Below are 21,596 nucleotides of genomic sequence, written 5' to 3' on the forward strand. Positions count from 1 at the left end.
GCTGGTGTCACCGTCTCAGCGTCTCTCCGGCAACCCGAATGAGCAGCCTGCAATTGCCTATGTTCGTGGTAAATTAAACCTTTATTATTGGATTTAACACATGGATCGGGCGCTTTTTCTTTCTCTTTTTTTCTAATAGGTATCGTTTGGGAGGTTGTTGACCCCAAGAAGGAAGCTGCCCGGACCACATTTTTCCTTTAAGGTTTTTGAATTAGTTCTAGGACATTTATCATTATTTTTCACTTTCAATAGACATTTTTTTGAACTTTTTCTATATTATTCATTTTTATGTCAACATTTAAGATTTTGTTTATGTGTATGGTTATTTTTTTTTTTCCTTTGCACATTTTTTCACATTTTTTAATGTTCTTTTAACATAATTATACCTTTATCATCCTGTTTCTTACCACATTTTTTCACCCCATTAATGGTTTATACATTGGCATCTGTGCAGGATGTGGCATTTTGTCAATCAGGACCTGGGTTACAGCAATGAGTGTATGGTATCACAGGCGCTGTCTATTTATATATTTTTTATCATTTTATATATATATATAATAGCTGAGAGACCCGGCGTTGCCCGTGAGTTAAATTTTCCTGCTCCCTCCTCTCCCCCCTATTTGTGTGCTCCCCCTCTCCCAGCCCCCAGAGGGAAGGAGGGACAGTGGACAGGAGGGGGGGGGGGGCAGTGGACAGGAGGGAGGGGGGACAGGAGGGAGGGGGGGCAGTGGACAGGAGGGGGGGGGACAGTGGACAGGAGGGGGGGACAGAAGACAGGAGGGGGGGACAGTGGGAGGTGAGGTGAGTGAGCGCTGGGGAGGGAGGTCAGGCCTTTTTTATAAGGGGGCTGGTAGCCATGAGTGTTTATTATAGACAGAGGGTGGCCCTCACCCCACACAAAGCATGTCCGCCCACTCTGTCTGACATTGACACACCGACTGGCTATGTCTGGATTCTGATTGACCCCGCAGCCGTCACGCGCCAAGGGCGAGAGAGAGAGAGAGAGAGAGAGAGAGAGAGATGGCAGTTGGGTGACATCAGAGCCACCAATCTGATTGGTCCTCAGCCTCTGGCCAATCAGATTCACCGCAGCTAGTACCAACCTTTCGATTTTATATATTAAGATATATATATAATAATACAGAGTAAAAAAAGTGACAAAAACCCTACACAGGAAAGCAAATATGCAAATACAACTGTATGCTCATCTGCATGTCTTAGGCAGGTCTGCAACCCCGCCTTTCCCCATTATCACCCAGCATACAGCACTTCCACTGCAGCAAGGGATTCTAGGAAATGACATGCAAATGAGCACACAGTGTCACTTTTTGCCTCAAAAACCATTTTTAACATGGTTCCCTATAGGCTTAAGCTTGCTGCATGGTCACAGCTTTGAGCACAGCCAGGGTTAAGGTGCCATATATCAATATATATACAGTATTGATGCCATCACTGCCCTCTAGGGGCTAGAATGGGGCAGTTGTGGGACTTTGCAGCTCTCAGAGTTAATCCTCCTTGAAATGGCTGTTCAGCTGCTAATTAATGAAGCTAATTAGCCTAGCCTGTATAGTCAGAAAGTCATACACAGATCCCCCCCCCCCCCCATGCTGCCAGAGACACACTGTTGAAAGTGACACAGAGAGGGAAAGAGTGAGAGACGCTGCTGCTGTGCTGTTCTGAAGGCCCACACACAGACAGCCCTGTGAGAGACTGCAAGGAGAGCTGCTGTAGGTACACTGGGTAGAGTGGGGAAAGAGGTTTGTTCTCCCACAGTTAGTTAGGGACTAAGCAGTATTAGTCAGAACCCCTGAAAGGAGTTAGCTCTTTTGTTTTGGTTTTGTGTTATGAGTTAACCCTGGGCCTGATTTGTACCTTGTAAATAAACCCTCCTGTGCACAAATGCTAAGTTTTCCTGCCTTTGATCTGGACACAAGATCCTACGCTGGGACAGAGACATCACAATTGGTGGAGAATGCGGGCAGTTCACAAGACAGTGAAAGTAAAAATGGAGGAATTTCTGTCCATGCTTCAGCAAAGACAAACAGAAAATGCTGGTATCCTAATGCAGGGTTTGCAGCAATTAGCAAAGTAAAGCAATAGGGGAGCCACTGCTACTGCCACAAGTGAAGTACTGTATATGGTGAACGGTGCTTTGGGTATAGATTACACAGGTATAGGTAGGTAGAGAAAGGACCCAATGTAGCCCTCAAGTTCTCCCTCTGGTGATTTGTGGGTTAATTAAAACATAAACTTTATTATAATGCAACACATAAATAAAATAATGGGTGTTAAAACAACGTACTGAAGGTATTCAGATCTCTGTACTGATGGCCATGTAGGCTCAGGATCTAAAGTACTTGTGTGTATTCGGTATATCCAGGTAACACACACAACAAACAACACAACAGTCCTTATAAGGATCTGTGTAAAGAACGGATGTAGCAGGGTGTGCTTAGGTAAGTATTGTAAACTACAGATCGTTGAGGCAGTGTCTGCATGTACCAAAAGTTGACAACTATGGTAAGATAAGTAGTAACTGATACACATATCTGAGCATATATAATCTACATCAGTATGGTACCAGTATTCAATCATATACAGCTTAATCCTCCTCTGTGACTATATACAGTGTGCTCTGCTCTGTGTCAAACTGACCTAGAGTGACCTTATAGGGTCTATAGTATTGGGATGTAATGTCCTCCGGTAACCCCTAATAGCAGGTGTCAGAGATAGTGTGCTCTGTCTCACTGGTGTCAGGTTAACATAGATGGTTAAGATGACCCTACTCAGGGAGAGTGTGAGGGAGAACTTGAGTGCTACATTGGGTCCTTTCTCTACCTACCTATACCTGAGCAATTAGCAAAGACCCAAGAGGATACTGCATCGTTGGTACAGCAGATATCAAAATCCCATAATGAGAATTTGCAGCAGATGTCAAATTCCTATAATGAGAGTTTACAACAGATGACAAGGTCACAAACTGAAGCTACTGTGTTGTTAGTGCAGCAGATGGCCCGGTCCCTACATCAGACGCTAAAAGAAAAGCAACACGAGGCGCAACTTCGCCTACACCAGGAGCTCCGAGTGAGAATTACCGCCCAGACTAGCGGGGCCCCACAAGTCACTTGCCAGGTAAAATTGCACCCCATTCAGAAAATGACGATGGACGATGACGTTGAGGTGACCTGTCAATTTTCAAGCGCACCGCAGTACGCAAAGGGTGGCCAGCTGAAGAGTGGGCTGGAATAATTGCTCCCTTCCTGGTGCGTGACTCACAAAAAGCCTATAATGACTTAGAGCCTGAGAAGCTAAAGACTATGACACCCTGAAGGCAGAGATTATGGCATGGCTAGGGGTCACCCTTGCAGTTCGGGCCCAATGGTTCCATACCTGGCGTTATGATATAGAGAAGACACCCCGCTCTCAACTCTATAACCTTATACACTCTGCAAGGAAGTGGCTCCAGCCTGAGGTATGTTTCACCGCTGCAGTTGTCGAAAGAATCATTATAGACCGGTTCCTGAGGGGCCTTCCCCGCACCATCCAGAAGTGGGTGAGCCAGAGTGACCCCAAAGGCTCCGAACAGTTGGTCGCTTTAGTCGAATGTTACTTGACTGCCGAGGAGATGTCCAAGAGTTCAAGTCCAGATGAGTTTTCCGGTTCTCGCTTCCTGCGTCCGATAAGACTGTTGATCGGAATAGGAATCCCCAAAGACTCAGTGACTGGCGTAAAGAAGTAGGAAGTCCCACAGCACTTAAGAGGGACTCTTGTCCCGTTATTCCCAGTAGAATTAAGACAAAACCCTGACCCAGTTTTGGAAGATATATAGAGTGCTACAGATGCCATGAACGTGGAAATGTGGCTGCAGTTTGCCCGCGGAACCAATGGAATGTAACTTTTCTGTGGGGCATGGTTCGTGCTGGGGTTCTATGGTTCAGCACAGTTCTTGCAGTTCAGAAGAGGAGGATGAGGACTTATATACTTATATCAAAAGTCACAGGGGTGCCCAATGCTAGATACAACTGACAAAACATATAAAGTAATAAATATAAAGTTTAAATACAACAATATTATTTACAACAGTTGTATGGAGGTAGGTGGCACCTCCCCCCAGAGCTCACTCCTCCACCTCCTCCTCACCTTTTTTAACTTGGGAGGTCTTTTCACTTTGTTGCAAGAACATGATCTACTATGGTTCTTTTCCCTCATACAGAGGTAAAAGGAAAGGGTTCAGAGTGTAGTGTAGGACCTGCATTGATTTTGGTTATACCTTGACGTGGTATGCAGGCTTATGACGCTGTAGCCAAAGGGTTTAACTAAATAAACCTATGTGCACTCACTATGACCAATTGAGGGCTGGAAAGTATTCAATCCTAGGGTGTGATCCCTATATAGCCACTCACTAATACTAATATCTAAAATATTTTATTTAACATATATACAATGGGCCACATATATTCCATAAAAATAACAGGGAAAAGTCACTTCAGTGGAGATGGCTATAAAGCAGCTATTGTCATAGAGCATGTCTCTATCCCTTGAACATGCAAAGGGACATTGTAAAGGAAGAGAAAAACAAATAACACCTATTCATATAGTCATAGAGATGTGGTCTATGACTTATGCCTCTTGTTTGTCATAAAAAAGCACACATCGAAAAATTATTGTAAATCTCCAGAGATGTTTGTAATATCATTAGTACAACCATAAATGTAGAATCTAATGGTGTATACATGTAAACAGTCCAATGTTTGGTAACTGCACCATTAGTCACTCTAATGCTACTGGCACTCTCCATGCTGTTTGCCACTAGTACACATATCACACAATGTTGCTACACAGATGGTAACATGATTGCTGCAGTTGATACATATTCCCCAATTGCACAATATAGAATGTTACTGTGTTTAGGTTAAACTGTAGCAAATACCGTCATCGTTGGTGATAATTTTCAAATGATAGAGTGGGAGAATAGTAAGTGATGACTTAGAAACTCAGTGTACAGCTCAATGTTAATCGCCGTACAAGGGGTGTGTGAGTGTTACCCTTGGACCGAGATATAAATTCAGTAACCACTGTGCTTAGGCTGTCAGATTAATACGACTTGTTATGTCGGTGTGGGCATGGCCAAAGGGTTTAACTGTGTGTGTGTTTCCTCTCAGATCCCCACTGCTGCACTCCCTGATGACGGCACCACAGTGACGTCAGTAAAAACAAACGTATGTTTCACGCCTACGAGGCGCTTTGTCAAGGTATAGGGAGTGATGCCAGCTCATTCCCTTGACTTCTTATCCGTATTGCAGAGGGTGTGTTCACCTGTTCTGGCCAATCACAGAGACGAAAGGCGGTGCCACTATGACCGTGTAGCTCAACATTTTGCCAATGTCTTGTCCTGTTGTGAGTCCGTCATAATTAGAACCATTTTATTTGAATGATGTAAATCCCTGCTTCTATATATATATAAGCGTTGGGATCTATCAGTACCTGTGTTGTACATAACTAGTTAATATAGAAGTTTCGTTCTACATCATTAAGGCTAGTGTCTGCCAACATGACCCAAACAGCAAGCCATTGTCTAAGTCTCTCACCACAGTAAAAGCACTCAGCACTGTAACATCTTTTCCTGTTCGGTCATTGTGAAGTTTACTAAGATGCTAGTGAGTAGGATCTCTGTAGATCGTAAAAAGGGAAAACCTCCATATGTACACAAAATTGTCCGCATGTTAGTAAATGTCTATTATAGTTAGAGCTGTGTACAATAAAGTTCCAAGCGTAACCTATGATGTTGTAGGAATGTGTGGACCTTATTATGTCCGCCTCTAAGAGTCAAAACGGACACAAAGGAGTTTAAGACTCCACTGAATCCCTGGATCCCCTACCGACCCATTAATGCACTTCTTAGTAATAAGAAATTGGAATGACAAACAGATGGTTGGTTGGTTGGTAAATGGACATACTATAAAAAAGATGAATATATGTATCCCTCCACTGGTTTGTAGTGTTTGTAAAGTGTATTCCTGCTGCATGAGATGTTTGTCCCAATTCCCTTTTCTGGGGCCCCACGGTATATGTTCAATCCCACAGAATGTAAGAAAATGTGGATCGCCATTGTGGTGTTCAAGAATGTGTCGTGTTACTGGGGTATCTTGCTCGTTCCTAATTGAGCCCAGATGTTCAAGTACCCTTACCTTCAGGGCTCGATGGGTTTTCCCAACGTACCGCATACCACATCTACATGTGATTAGGTATATAACTCCGGTAGTTTGGCAGTTAATTAAATTCTTTATACCGTGTATCTTATGAATTACCGGATCCGGGAATTCTTTGGTCACTTTCATAAAGGGACATGCCCGGCATCTGCCACAAGAATAGGAACCAATTGGTTTCATGTCACCCAACCATGTCCTGTTTTTTTTTACCATAAAATGACTGTGAACGAGTCTATCTTTCAAATTCTTGGCCCTTCTACAGGTCAAGGTTGGTGAATCTTTTAATACCTTGTGCAAATCCGGGTCACTTAGTAGGATGTGCCAGTGCTTGTTGAAAATGGTTCGCAACTCACTCCACTGATTGTTAAATGTTCCAATATATCTTATTACTTGGTCCTCTGTTGTTACTTGGTGTTGTCTATCACTCAAAATATGTGTTCGTGATGTATCTTTTGTGCTCACATAAGCCCTGTGTACAGAATTCTTAGTATAGCCTCGCTGTAGGAATCTAGAGTTCATGTCTATTGCCTGATCATAGTGGAGCAATTCCTGCGTAATCTTAGAAATTGGCCTGTAGGTATGTTCCTAATTATGTGCTGTGGATGATGATGGCTATCTGCACACAAAAGGCTGTTGGTAGATGTTTTCCTATATACAGACATACCCCGCATTAACGTACGCAATGGGTCCAGAGCATGTATGTAAAGCGAAAATGTACTTAAAGTGAAACACTATCTTTTTTCCACTTATCGATGCATGTACTGTACTGCAACCGTCATATATATGCATAACTGATATAAATAACGCATTTATAACAGGCTCTATAGTCTCCCCGCTTGCGCAAAGCTTCGGTACAGGTAGAGAGACGGTATTGCTTTTCAGGACATGCTCACAGGCACATGCGCGAGCTGCCGTTTGCCTAATGGGTCAAATGTCCTTACTCGCGAGTGTACTTAAAGTGAGTGTCCTTAAACCGGGGTATGCCTGTATTGTGGTTGTTAGTTTACCATCTGGCTGTTTAGAGATACCCTATTTCCTCGATTCTAAGACGTCATCGATTCTAAGACGCACCCTTGATTTAATAAAAAAAATTGGGGAAAAAAACCCCACTATATAAAATGTGCAGAATTTTTATTTTTTTTGAGAGAGAGAGAGAGAGAGAGAGAAGAGAGAGAGAGAGAGAAAAGAGAGAGAGAAGAGAGAGGCAGGGGGGAATAGAGAGGGCGGGGGGGAAGAGAGAGGGCGGGGGGGGGGGAGAGAGAGTGTGGGGGGGGGAAGAGAGAGTGCGGGGGGGGGAAGAGAGAGGGCAGGGGGGAGAAGAGAGAGGGCGGGGGGGAAGATAGAGGGCAGGGGGGAAGAGAGAGGGCGGGGGGTTAGAGAGGGCGGGGGGTTAGAGAGAGGGCAGGGGGTTAGAGAGAGGGCGGGGGGGAAGAGAGAGGGCGGGGGGGAAGAGAGAGGGAGGGGGAGAAGAGAGAGGGAGGGGGGGAAGAGAGAGGGAGGGGGGGAGAAGAGAGAGGGAGGGGGGGGGAAGAGAGGGGGAGGGGGGGAAGAGAGAGGGAGGGGGGGGAAGAGAGAGGGAGGGGGGAGAAGAGAGAGGGAGAGGGGGGAAGAGAGAGGGAGAGGGGGGAAGATAGAGGGAGGGGGGGGAAGAGAGGGGGGGAAGAGAGGGGGGGAAGAGAGAGGGAGGGGGGGAAGAGAGAGGGAGGGGGGAAGAGAGAGGGAGGGGGGGAAGAGAGAGGGAGGGGGGGAAGAGAGAGGGAGGGGGGGAAGAGAGAGGGAGGGGGGGAAGAGAGAGGGAGGGGGGAAGAGAGAGGGAGGGGGGGAAGAGAGAGGGAGGGGGGGAAGAGAGAGGGAGGGGGGGAAGAGAGAGGGGGAAGAGAGAGGGGGAAGAGAGAGGATGGGGGGAAGAGAGAAGGAGGGGGGGAAGAGAGAGGGAGGGGGGGAAGAGAGGGAGAGAGAGGGGGAAGAGAGAGAGTTGGGGAAAAAGAGAGGGAGTTGGGGGAAAGAGAGGGAGAGTTGGGGGAAGAGAGGGAGAGTTGGGGGTAAGAGAGGGAGAGAGGGGGTAAGAGAGGGAGAGTTGGGGGAAGAGAGGGAGAGTTGGGGGTAAGAGAGGGAGAGAGAGTGAAAATGTGCAGAATTTTTATTTTTTTTGAGAGAGAGAGAGAGAGAGAGAGAAGAGAGAGAGAGAGAGAAAAGAGAGAGAGAAGAGAGAGGCAGGGGGGAATAGAGAGGGCGGGGGGGAAGAGAGAGGGCGGGGGGGGGAAGAGAGAGTGTGGGGGGGGAAGAGAGAGTGCGGGGGGGGGGGAAGAGAGAGGGCAGGGGGGGGAAGAGAGAGGGTGGGGGGGAAGAGAGAGGGCGGGGGGTTAGAGAGGGCGGGGGTTAGAGAGAGGGCAGGGGGTTAGAGAGAGGGCGGGGGGGGAAGAGAGAGGGCGGGGGGGAAGAGAGAGGGAGGGGGAGAAGAGAGAGGGAGGGGGGGAAGAGAGAGGGAGGGGGGGGGGAAGAGAGAGGGAGGGGGGGGGAAGAGAGAGGGAGGGGGGGAAGAGAGAGGGAGGGGGGGGAAGAGAGAGGGAGGGGGGGGAAGAGAGAGGGAGAGGGGGGAAGAGAGAGGGAGAGGGGGGAAGATAGAGGGAGGGGGGGGGGAAGAGAGGAGGGGAAGAGAGGGGGGGAAGAGAGAGGGAGGGGGGAAGAGAGAGGGAGGGGGGGAAGAGAGAGGGAGGGGGGGAAGAGAGAGGGAGGGGGGGAAGAGAGAGGGAGGGGGGGAAGAGAGAGGGAGGGGGGGAAGAGAGAGGGAGGGGGGGAAGAGAGAGGGAGGGGGGGAAGAGAGAGGGAGGGGGGGAAGAGAGAGGGGGAAGGGAGAGGGGGAAGAGAGAGGGAGGGGGGAAGAGAGAAGGAGGGGGGAAGAGAGAGGGAGGGGGGGAAGAGAGGGAGAGAGAGGGGGAAGAGAGAGAGTTGGGGAAAAAGAGAGGGAGTTGGGGGAAAGAGAGGGAGAGTTGGGGGAAGAGAGGGAGAGTTGGGGGTAAGAGAGGGAGAGAGGGGGTAAGAGAGAGGGAGAGTTGGGGGAAGAGAGGGAGAGTTGGGGGTAAGAGAGGGAGAGAGAGGGGGTAAGAGAGGGAGAGTTGTGGGGGAAGAGAGGGAGAGTTGGGGTGGAAGAGAGGGAGAGTTGGGGGGAAGAGAGGGAGAGTTGGGGGGAAGAGAGGGAGAGAGAGGCGGGAAGAGAGGGAGAGTTGGGGGGAAGAGAGGGAGAGAGAGGGGAAGAGAGAGAGGGGGGTAAGAGAGAGAGAGAGGGGAGAGGGGAGGGAGGGGAGAGGGGGGGAAGAGGGGAGGGAGGGGAGAGGGAGGGGAGAGGGAGGGGAGAGGAGAGGAGGGAGGGGAGGGGAGAGGAGGGAGGGGAGGGGAGAGGAGGGAGAGGGGAGGAGGGGAGGGAGAGGAGGGAGGGGAGAGGAGGGAGGGGAGGGAGGGGAGAGGAGGGAGGGAGGGGAGGGGAGAGGAGGGAGGGGAGGGAGGGGAGAGGAGGGAGGGGAGGGAGGGGAGAGGAGGGAGGGGAGAGGAGGGAGGGGAGGGAGGGGAGAGGAGGGAGGGGAGGGAGAGGAGGGAGGGGAGGGAGAGGAGGGAGGGGAGGGGGGGAGGGAGGGAGGGGAGGGAGGGGAGGGAGGGGAGGGGGGGAGGGAGGGGGGGAGGGAGGGGGGATGTAAGGAGGGGGGGAGGGAGGGAGGGGAGGAGGAGGGGGGGAGGGGGGGGAGGGAGGGGGGGAGAGGGGGGAGGGAGAGATGGGGAAAGTGGGGAGAGAGGGGAATGGGGGAGAGGAGGGGGATGGGGGAGAGGAGGGGGATGGGGGAGAGGAGGGGAATGGGGAGAGGAGGGGAATGGGGAGAGGAGAGGAATGGGGGGAGGAGGGGAATGGGAGAGAAGGGGGAGAGAGATTGGGGGGAAGGGGAGAGAATGAAAGGTCACACACACACACACACACACACACACACACACACACACACACACACACACACACACACACACACACACACACACACACACTGTACACAGAGAGAGAAAAACACAGAGAGACAGACACGGGGTGGGGGTGGCTTGTGGTGCCGGCAGCACAGCTGTGAGTAGCAGAGGCAGACAGAGGGAACGTGGGGCATGCTGCAGCCACACACTGCTGAATCAATCTCTCCTGTGTGGGGGTGGCACTTCCAACGTGCAGAGCCGGGGAGGAGGGGGGCTTGTGGTGCATGCAGCCGAACATACACTGCTCCTTTGGGGCAGAGCACTTGGAGCAAGGGGGAGGGGAGGCTTGTGGTGCCGGCAGCACAGCTGTGAGTAGCAGAGGCAGGCAGAGGGCTTTTGGGGCATGCAGCCACACACTGCTGAATCAATCTCTCCTGTGTGGGGGCGGTAATTCCAGCAAGGGGGGGGGAAAGCACGGGGCATGCAGCCAAATATACACTGCTCCTTTGGGGACCGGCACTTGGAGCAAGCTAGGGGGGAGCGCGGGGCATGCAGCCGAATATACACTGCTCCTTTGGGGACCGGCACTTGGAGCAAGCTAGTGGGAAGCGCTGGACATGCAGCCGAACAAACACTGCTCCTTTGGGGACCGGCACTTGGAGGGAGGGGGGGTTTGGTGGCGAGTCGCGGTGCATACAGCAGGACACACTGCTCCTTCTGTGTGGGGGCGGGTGGCAGAAACGCAGGGCAAACGCTGAAAGCGGCTGTGGCTTCTTCTGCAGCGCCCCCTGGCTGTTTTTTGTGTGTTTTTTTCAATACATCGATTCTAGGACGCAGTCCCTATTTCAGCCACGTGAAAAAGGGAAAAAAAGTGCGTCTTAGACTCGAGGAAATACGGTAGTTAAATCCAAAAAATTCAGTGTGTTTGAACTCACTTCAAATGTCAACTTCAGATTATGATCATTCGTGTTCAGCGTCTTAATAAATTGATTAAGTATCTCTCTGGGGCCCTTCCATAATATGATAATATCATCAATATACCGACCCCACCATTCGATATATCTGGTGTATTCATCCAGGGCATCTCCGAAGACCACTGTTTCCTCCCACCAGCCTAGATATAAATTGGCGTAGGTGGGAGCACAGGTGGTCCCCATTGTGGTTCCCCAAACTTGATGATAGAATACTTGATCGAACAGGAAATAGTTCTTCGTTAGGATAAAGTTTAATAGCTGTATAACAAAATCGTTATGAGCGTAACAGCTCGTGTCTCGTTGTACCAGAAAGTGTCCTACAGCCCTCCAGCCGACTGGATGTGGAATACTGGTATACAGTCCTTCCACTTCCAGTCCTACAAGAAGGGTCTCTGAGCTCACTACCACATCCTCCAGTCTAAGTAAAGTATCCTTGGTGTCCCGTAAAAATGACAGCAAGGTGTTTACAAATGGACGTAACACAGTGTCGACATACTTACTTGCATTTGCCGTTAGGTCGCCCACTCCGGAAACAATAGGTCTCCCCGGAGGTGGCAACTTGTTCTTATGTAGTTTCGGCAAATGATAAAATGTGGCAACTAGAGGGCATTTCACCATGATGAAATCCAGTTCTTTTTTGGTGATAACTTTGTTAGCTAAACCTTCTGTGAGGATGTGTAGTAGCTCAGTTTAAAAAATTTGAGTGGGAGCCTCTTGCAATATCCTATAACGTCCGATAAAAGATGACTACACTCTTGGGCATAATCATCTTTGTTAAGGATAACAATATTTCCACCCTTATCTGAGGGTTTAATCTCAATAAGGGGGTCTTGTTCTAGATCATGAAGTGCTCTACGTTGTGCATAAAAAAGATGATGTTTCCTAGATTTATTTGGCAGGTTCATAATCTATTTAGGATAATGGTGCAGTAAACCTAGCCTATTAGCTTTGATCTATTTGTACACAGTGTTTATTTAGGGTCCCACCCCCCTGTTCGGATTTATATGTTTTTAACATGTTATAAGTGAAGACATTAAAGTTTGTTTATTTTTCTAGTGAATATTCTGAGTGCTCGTTACTGAAACTATTTCTTGTCTTGTTTGTGCTATATCTATTTTTGTTTCTGAGCACCGACCATTCTCTATTATTTAGAGTATATTATATGGCCTTATGAATTCCTTATATTATTGGTGTGTATGCGAACTCTATCTCTGTTTGTGTGTGTGTGTTTTTTGTTTTTTTTCAATCGAGGATGTTATATTACACATTTGGTTGTACTTGCGAAGGCTTTTTGTAGACTCTCAAATGAGTCATAAGATGTTTATTACAGTAGCACAAGTGTTATTAAATATGATATGATTTCTGTGTACTGCAGGTGCAGATAAGAACTGTTCCATTTCAGGTTATTAGAAACATAGGAAACTGGGTTGAAAGAATATGTGTTTTTATTCTTTGCTCCCAATACATCTATGTTATAATAATGAGCGAAACAAAGGGAAAAAAGGAGAAGTCGCTAACAATTCTGGTATAAAAATAATTTAATCTCCGTGGACCTCCTGCTTCCTGAAATATTAACCTCGGAAAGAGGTGTTGGTAGCTTTTCATTCTGAGTTAGTTACAAATACAAAATAAAGTTGGGTATGTGTCTCCTGGACTCTGACCATAGATTTTGACCTCAGATTCCCATATGAACACCTCCCTCAGCCTGGTTATGTGCTTGTGGGGAGGTGACGCCAGCGCATGTGTAACAAGAATCTCTGCCATAAAGGTGAGCAAGTGTAACCATCAGTGGGAAAGGTTCCTGTGTGAGGTGGCACCACTTGCCACATCATTACTGTAATATATATATATATATATATATATATATATATATATATATATATATATATATATATATATATATATATAGTGAATAAATGAGAACAAGGCACTCTGTCAGGTAGATAAAGGTGGGTGCAAATCCTGTATGAACAAAATAGGCGATACGATACCGTGTAAGCGAATATCAGAGGCAGCACTCCATAAGGTTGTCAAAAATATATTTTGTATTTAGTGAGACATGATGTCTCACTAAATACAAAATATTTTTTTGACAACCTCGTGGAGTGCTGCCTCTGATATTCACTTACACGGTATCGTATCGCCTATATATATATATATATATATTTTTTAATAAAGGGACACTTAACCCCTCAGGTGCATTTTCATTTCAACGTGTAACCTGTGAAATAGATGGTTAGCTCTTGCTGCTCTCTAGAGAGATTAAAGGAACATGAGAAACAAATAATACACCTAAGAAAAAGAACTCAGTAGGTAGCACTCTATAACTCAGAGTAGGTAGATTGTAGTGATTAAAAATACTTTATTGATATTGTTTAAAATAAATGGGTGTACATAAATGAAACAAAAGTGACTGTATATCCCAGTCATGTCCTGCTATCACCGGGGTTTAATTATATGTTAGATGCTAGTGTTAGCATATAACCAAGGTAACACACACACATATTATATATATATATATATATATATATATATATATATCACCCTTTAACAATGTGTGTTTAGGTATATTGGCACTCTATCATACCTCCATTATAATCCCCTGAAGGGTAAATGCCAAAAGTAAGTGAGGTGTTTCTCCTCCAAGTCAATTGCTGTAATCGTTTTATAAGCTTGCAGCAGGATAATGTGTGCTGGTTTGGTAATATAACCCCTAGTTGTTGTAGGTGATTATACTATGCAAGTTCAAAATAACCCTTGGTTGATGCAGGTATTTACAATGAAAAATAAAGGAAAGGTACAGTATCTGGATAGGAGATCAGATATACATCCAGACCCCACACTGCTTGTATAATAAAGGCAGTGGTTCCGGGTGTCCCCGATCTAATAAATCAATTGCAGGCTCTTAAACTTGTCTTGCTAAATCGAGCTCCTCACAGCAGATTAGGTTCAGTCTATGTGGAGTTTAGAAACCACTAACCACATCGCAGCCAGTTACTGATATATATATATATGCTGGTGAGGTAGTACTCCGAGCTCGACGTGACAAGAGCTTTTGCAGTATAGTCAGCCGCCGCCGACGACCGTTTCACGTATGTGCGCTTTCTCAAGGCTGATGCATCAACCAGGGGTTAATAATACCTACTCTGAGTTATAGCGTGCTACCAGCTGAGTTCTTTTTCTTAGGTGTATTATCAGTATATTTCTCAGCACAGCACCATTACTTACCCACTTATCTCTAATAACAATGAGCAGAGGTTACCATTCCCTTTCCCCTTTCCCTATCTGTATACGAACATGACATATAGTATGAAAAGGCGGCTGCATTAATGTCCCTCACTGGGGACGTTAGTCTGTGTCTCTGTCCTCCACCTCAGTATTCACACGACATTCTAGGACATTTGGTCGCAGCCGTTTCGCCGTGACTCACCCCACCGCTTGCCACTTTGCCACTAAGGCAAGTGCCCAAACCTCCTACCCTAAAACCCCTTTATATTAAGGTGACCCTTACCCTGACACCCTTTACGCTAAAACCTCCTACCCTGAACCCCCTTAAATTAACCCCATACCCAAAACAGTAATAAAACTTACATTAGAAGCAGCTGGAGGCGGAGGGTCCGTCTGCAGCCTAATGCCGGTGGCCAATTGGTCGCGGCGAAACTATTACGATTCACAACTAAAATGAGGCTACAGAACGCTTCCGCATAATGGGGAACGCACATTTTATTAGAACAACAGCATGGAAATATAAAACATTATTAAGAACAACATTTTTCTTTAAATAAAACTACAATAAGAATGATACAAATGACTTACATTTAAAAAGTTATACATTTTTTATCTTTTTAAAATGCTCGTTTTATGCACCATAAACTAGTCACTTTCCATTGTGATTTAGCATAACACAAATACGTGTGTGCACTTATATGTGAGCGTCTTTGTAGATGGTTATCCCTAATCATGCCTGGCTTTAGAGATATGTCTCTCCCCTGTTTGTGTCCTAATGTGTGTGTTCAAGCTGGATAACTGACTAAATCCATTCCCACATACATACGGTCTCTCCCCTGTGTGTGTCATCTTGCGTTTGTTCAGGTGGGATAACTGACTAAATCCCTTCCCATATACATACGGTCTCTACCCTGTGTGTGTCCTCTTGTGTGTGATCAGGTTGGATAAGTCACTAAATCCCTTCTCACATTCCAAACATAAATGCGGTCTCTCCCCTGTGTGTGTTCTCTTGTGTGTGTTCAGTTGGGATAAGTTTCTAAATCCCTTCCCACATTCTCCACATACATGTGGTCTCTCCCCTGTGTGTACCCTCTTGTGTATTTCCAGGCTGAATAACACACTGAATCCCTTCCCACATTCCCCACATACATACGGCCTTTCACCTGTGTGTGTCCTCTTGTGTGTGTTCAGGTTGGATAACACACTGAATCCTTTCCCACATTCCCCACATACATGCGGTCTCTCCCCTGTGTGTGTCATCTTGTGTGTGTTCAGGCTGGATAACACACTGAATCCCTTCCCACATTCCCCACATACATGCGGTCTCTCCCCTGTGTGTGTCATCTTGTGTGTGTTCAGGTGGGATAAGTAACTAAAACCCTTCCCACATTCCCCACATACATGCGGTCTCTCCCCTGTGTGTGTCCTCATGTGTATGTTCAGGCTGGACAACGCACTGAATCCCTTACCACATTCCCCACATACATATGGTCTCTCCCCTGTGTGTGTCCTCATGTGTATTTTCAGGCTGGATAACGCACTGAATCCCTTACCACATTCCCCACATACATGCGGTCTCTCCCCTGTATGTGTCATCTTGTGTGTGTTCAGGCTGGATAACACACTGAATCCCTTACCACATTCGCCACATACATGCGGTCTCTCCCCTGTGTGTGTCCTCTTGTGTTTGTTCAGGTTGGATGACACACTAAATCCCTTCCCACATTCCCTACATACATGCGGTCTCTCCCCTGTGTGTGTCATCTTGTGTGTGTTCAGGTGGGATAAGTCACTAAATCCCTTTCCACATTCCCCACATACATGCGGTCTCTCCCCTGTGTGTGTCCTTGTGTGTTTATTCAGGCTGGATAACAGGCTAAATCCCTTCCCACATACATGCGATCTCTCCCCGGTCAGTGTCCTCTTCTGTAGGTTTTGGTCTGATAACCAAATCAGACTCTTCCTACTTTCTCCAAGATCTTTTCCTGTGGCAGCTGCTAATATATATCTTTGAGAATGAGATGCAGTTACATTGTTTATTAATTGCCTTGACTGGTTGAAAGATGCATTTTCTGTCTTATTTATTGGAATGTTGAAAGATTGTCCTGTCATCTTTTCCATATTCTCAGCTGGGTGTTTGAACTTCAGATGTTTGAGGAGGTAATCCTGACTGCTAAAAGCAACCTTGCAGTGTTGGCATGGGTGGATTATTGGTGCTTGGCTTTGTAATAGACGAGACAAAAAAGTCACTGTTATACAAACTGTCTTACAAAAGGTCATGAATGAGAGGTAAGTTGGCATATCACAAAAAGTTCAGGATGTACATTGTAAAAATTAAGGGTTCAGCACAACATATGCAGCATTAGGGCAGGGAGAGTAAATGTAGTGGATCATACATTTAACGTGACACAAAACCCCAGCAAGCTCTTTTTGGGAACCCCTGAGCCCGCACAAAAAAAAAAAAAAAAAAAAAATTATATATATATGTGTGTGTCAAAAAGGAGTGCTTTGTCGTGGCTCGGAAGCTTATAATGCTTTGGCCAAAGGGTTAAACTAAATGACCCCTTTTCAAGAGAATAAAGGTATTTTACTGTGTATTTCTGTCATGTTGGATGTAGCATTGGGCTTCTGTCGTCTGTTGTATACATTTAACGTGGATCATAATATTTAACAATTTAAAAGGAAATCTCAATAGCTGCAAAACTGCAGTTAAAGTTGCAGGAATCTTTTCAAATCCTTTGATAGATAATAAGTCGATAGTTTCAGTTGTGATGGTATAATTAAAAAAAAATAAGTTAATGAATAGAATACGTGTCTCATTAGAAGCTCACATATACGTCCCCGGGTGTTCCCGTTACCGCACCATGTACCATGTCTCTAATAGTTATAGGATGACCCAACTTTCTGCTAAATCTCCATTATTAAATTAGGAACAAAATGCCCAATTACTGTATTAGACATCACAGATGTTATTCAGACTTAATTAATTAAGCTATACTACTATCATCCAGTGAATTCCAGAACTGTGTTCATTTTTTTTATACAATTGTTTAAAAGTTCTTTTTTTAGGGAACAAGGAGTCTGTACTTGTGTTACTAATTTCTCCCCATACAAACATTGCATTGAAAATTACTGTGAATTAATATACCAAATGTGAGGGAATACATTGAATGCACACTGGTGCAGAAAGTGGAACATAACAGTGAAAGCTGATACAAACTAGGGGAGTTATTCCCCGAGGATGTTAATTGACCGGCCGGTCACAGGACACAACTACAGACATCATGAATCTAGGAGGCTACTACCTACTACAGAACAGAGCATTGTAGAATTGGCGTGCCCACCGATCTGACCGGACCGCATTGCCTTTTTAGCTCTGCTACACATCAGGCTGTTTTCTACATCCTTAATGGAGGAAACTCTCTAAATGATGAGTATTATTTTATTCACTGCTGACTATACCAGAACTTTATACATTTCAACTACATTTGCGCTGTTACTCTAAACAGCATTACGCGTCTGCTATCAGACTATTAGTGTTGTATACCGACACCTGGTTTGGACTTCTGACTACTCTAACATCAGTTTCTGCTTTGGGTTTGCTATTTGGCATTTGATTTAGTCTCTTACCCATAGAGATTACGTTTTTCTATCTCTGCCCATCAGATCTACCAGATGGTTGTGAGCTTGTGTTTTGTTCCATCATATACCCTGTTAGGTAGTTGTGTCCTGTGACCGGCCGGTCAATTAACATCCTCGGGGAATAACTCTTTTTCCATAGTTTGTATCAGCTTTCACTGTTATGTTCCACTTTCTGCACCAGTGTGCATTCAATGTATTCTTTCACATATGGTATATTAATTCACAGTCATTTTCTTTGTAATGTTTTCATTATGTCCGGCTGTTTTAGTATTTAGGAGTATAGTGATTCTCATTTTTTTACTTATATTTTAACTGTTTTTTTGTTTTTTCTATGTTACTAATAAAGTCCATCTTATTTTGCTTAAACCTGAGTGCTTGGTATAGGACCTCAGTTTTCTCTCTTGTGGTTACATATTATTCTTTAGCACCACCCGAGGTTATATTTATTCCTTATTACTGTTTTTTTATTTTATTTTAAGATTTGAATCAGTGATCTTTGTTCCCAGATGGGGGATGCCCATGCCAGAGCGTCACCGGTCAGAAGAGTGATAATATATGCCACCTTGGACCTTTCAGAGGAGAAACGAGGAGTTAATTCGAATTGAATATCGATTGAGAAAACCTCTACACCCAGGGGTGTCGCCCGCATAGCGATTGGGAGTAGGGAGCCGTGGCTCAGGAGGAAGGGTTTGTTCCGGAGTAGAAAAAAAAAAAAAAAAGCGTTGCAGTCCTAACAATTCTGGACAGAGATTGTTGCAGGGAAAAAGTTGCAAAACTTTGGGTCAAGGATGCAATTTGAGTCTCCAACTGGTGAAAACGTTCACCAATGGCAGGCAGGGCTTGGCCCACCTCAGGGGGGGTCCACATTCGTTGTGGCTGGGCATACTGCAACCCTTGCGCTCACCACGAACAAGGCGGGACCCGGATACTGAGGTGGGAAAGTATAAACTGCGCCACCCACAGCAGCAGAGGCACGCCTGGAGGGTGGATAGTCAGCGTAGCCGGGTCTGGATTGGAAAGAGTGGGTTAGTCTTGATACTTGCCGGGGTCGTAGGTCGGAGTCAGTAGAGTAGTCGTGTCTGGGGTGCCGTGGTCAGGGGTTGAAACCAGTAGGATAGTAGTGTCCAATAGCCGTGGTCAGGGATGGGGAAGTACAGAAGGTCAGAGGCAAGCTGGGGTTGTTATCCAGAGGATGTCCTAAGTCAAGCCAAACAGAAGGCTACCATGAACTATGGAACATAGAGGAACCGTCTGCAGGCTCACAGAACAACCGGGCATCAGTAGCCATCAAATAGTAAGTGAATGAATGCGGAGCCATATAGGAGTAACCCAATTAAGGAGAGGGAAGGGTAGGGAACAGAGAGCAGACCCGCTTGTTATGCTGCCAGGAATAATCTAACTGTGGCGCGGCTGCATGAATACACTGTCCCATGGGCTAGAGTAATCCTGTACTCACGATTGAACCGTCCCTTGTGATCTCCTGGTTTAAGCGTTGCACACGGATGGGTGATCGGCGTCCCTCCGTGGCGTCAGTCTGATCACAAGGTCATATATATATATATATATATATATATATATATATAGAGGCAATGGGGGGGGCCCTGCTGCAGCCACAGTAGAATAGGATGGTGAACGGTGCTTTGGGTGTAGATACAGTAGTAAACAATAGAGAGAGAGCCCAGTGTAGCACTCAGGTTCACGCTCTGATGATGAGTGAATGATTTAAAACATAATCTTTATTGATAGCATCATATATTAAAATAATAGATGTTGGAGCAACGTACTGGAGGTAGGTTGATCCTGGATATTAATAGCCGTATTGGCTCCGGATCAGACGAAATCGTGTGTACCAGGTATGTCTATATGAAACACAGGTAACAAAACAACACAGAGATCCTGGTGTGGACCTGTGTAGTGAGTGTGTGCCAATGGGTGTCCTCAGATAGGTCACATGCTGGCAGAATCTGCGTAGGTCCTTATATAAGGTGGTAAATGTGACCCGTAGTAACTGATAAACAAAGGGAGCAAATATGTATATCAGTGGTTGTTTGGTGCAGTCAGCTATGCTTCCTCTCTGTGAATGATGGCATGCCTAGCAAGGTGTCAGGGTGACCTAAGATAACCTTTTAGTACTGTGCTGCAGGAGTGTGGTGTTCTGCAGTAACCTACGTGGCTGTTGTCAGAGGTGAGTTACACTGACTGTAGGTAGTAGAGTAGGTGGATAGGACCCTAGTCAGGGAGACACTGATGCTAGGACATATATATAACACTTATCATGTATCAGAGGACTAGCTGTAGTTTTGCACAGAGAGTAAACCTTAGTGCTGCTATGTGGAAAACCGTACACAGCAGCGCAGCTTGAGTGTTGCTGCAGGCAACTTAAAAATCAGTACTTCTATCGATTCTGAGCGCTTTCCTTCTAAACACTCCACATAGAGGCTTAAAGTGACCGTCGGGGCACTTTTACCCTGTATATTCCAGCACGAGCAGACTACCGCATACACTCGCGGTTTGAGAACATAATGCGGAGGCAGTCACTGGTCTGCGCGTGCACGTGGGAGATAGGAGCCGACGCGCGCGTTTCGCGAGAGGCTCTCTCAAGGCAAATGGGATCACTCTTACTCTCTGTGCAAAACTACAGCTAGTCCTCTGATACATGATAAGTGTTATATATATAGTCTCAGTACCTATCTGAGCACACCCATCGGCACACACTCACTACACAGGTCCACACCAGGATCTCTGTGTTGTTTTGTTACCTGTGTTTCATATAGACATACCTGGTACACACGATTTCGTCTGATCCGGAGCCAATACGGCTATTAATATCCAGGATCAACCTACCTCCAGTACGTTGCTCCAACATCTATTATTTTAATATATGATGCTATCAATAAAGATTATGTTTTAAATCATTCACTCATCATCAGAACGTGAACCTGAGTGCTACACTGGGCTCTCTCTCTATTGTTTACTATATATATATATATATATAACAGTGTTCGACAAATCACCCAAAAATCTACTCGCCCAACCAAAAAATCTACTCGCCACCTAGTCCCGCCCCAACCCCGCCCCTAACCCCGCCCCTAACCCCGCCCCTAACCCCGCCCTAGTCCCGCCCCCAACCCCGCTTTAAAATAAAATATATAAATAAAATACATTTAATAAATTCCTAGCCAGAACAACATTCGTTTTTGACATAAATGAATTTATTGTATTACATTATACTACAATTCGTTCTTGTTACGTGTGTGTGTGTGTGTGTAAATGTCGGATCTAGAAATAAAAGCCAGGTGTGAATGACTAGTTTCCTGAACCTCTTAACCAGTGTCTGGATGTCCCCGCTTCACAATATCTAAAGCAGCAATCCCGCCTGGGATCTTACCTGATCCGCAGTCCCTCAATGTCCAGGTACCTCATTCCCGCAATGTTTTACATTGGAGGGGGGTGTTCCCTACCTGTCTTCTGGGTTAGAGGGGATTCCGATGTCTTCCGTGTGAAGCTTGAGTCAGATCTGGAAGATAGCAGTATATGTTATTGCGGCGTAGTATAGGACTGTTAAGATATATAGGGTAAATAAGAGATCCAGAGTGTG

At 45.9% G+C, this 21,596-nt stretch overlaps 1 protein-coding gene across 3 annotated transcripts in view; it reads right to left on the minus strand.

Moving 5' to 3' along the window:
* Positions 1–21,596, minus strand: part of LOC142466800 (uncharacterized) — a 124,075-nt gene that overhangs the window by 56,982 nt on the left and 45,497 nt on the right. For 2 of the 3 annotated variants that reach the window (XM_075572247.1, XM_075572248.1), the window contains exon 3: positions 14,849–16,577. The exons of the other annotated variant lie outside the window; for it this stretch is intronic. In XM_075572247.1, the coding sequence (XP_075428362.1) occupies positions 15,263–16,477 (1,215 nt within the window). In that variant the 5' untranslated portion in view covers positions 16,478–16,577 and the 3' untranslated portion in view covers positions 14,849–15,262. Of the gene's footprint in view, positions 1–14,848; positions 16,578–21,596 lie in introns of those variants that run through there. 3 annotated transcript variants of the gene reach the window in all.

Source organism: Ascaphus truei, chromosome 15, assembly GCF_040206685.1.
Source record: "Ascaphus truei isolate aAscTru1 chromosome 15, aAscTru1.hap1, whole genome shotgun sequence".
Taxonomy (NCBI): domain Eukaryota; kingdom Metazoa; phylum Chordata; class Amphibia; order Anura; family Ascaphidae; genus Ascaphus; species Ascaphus truei.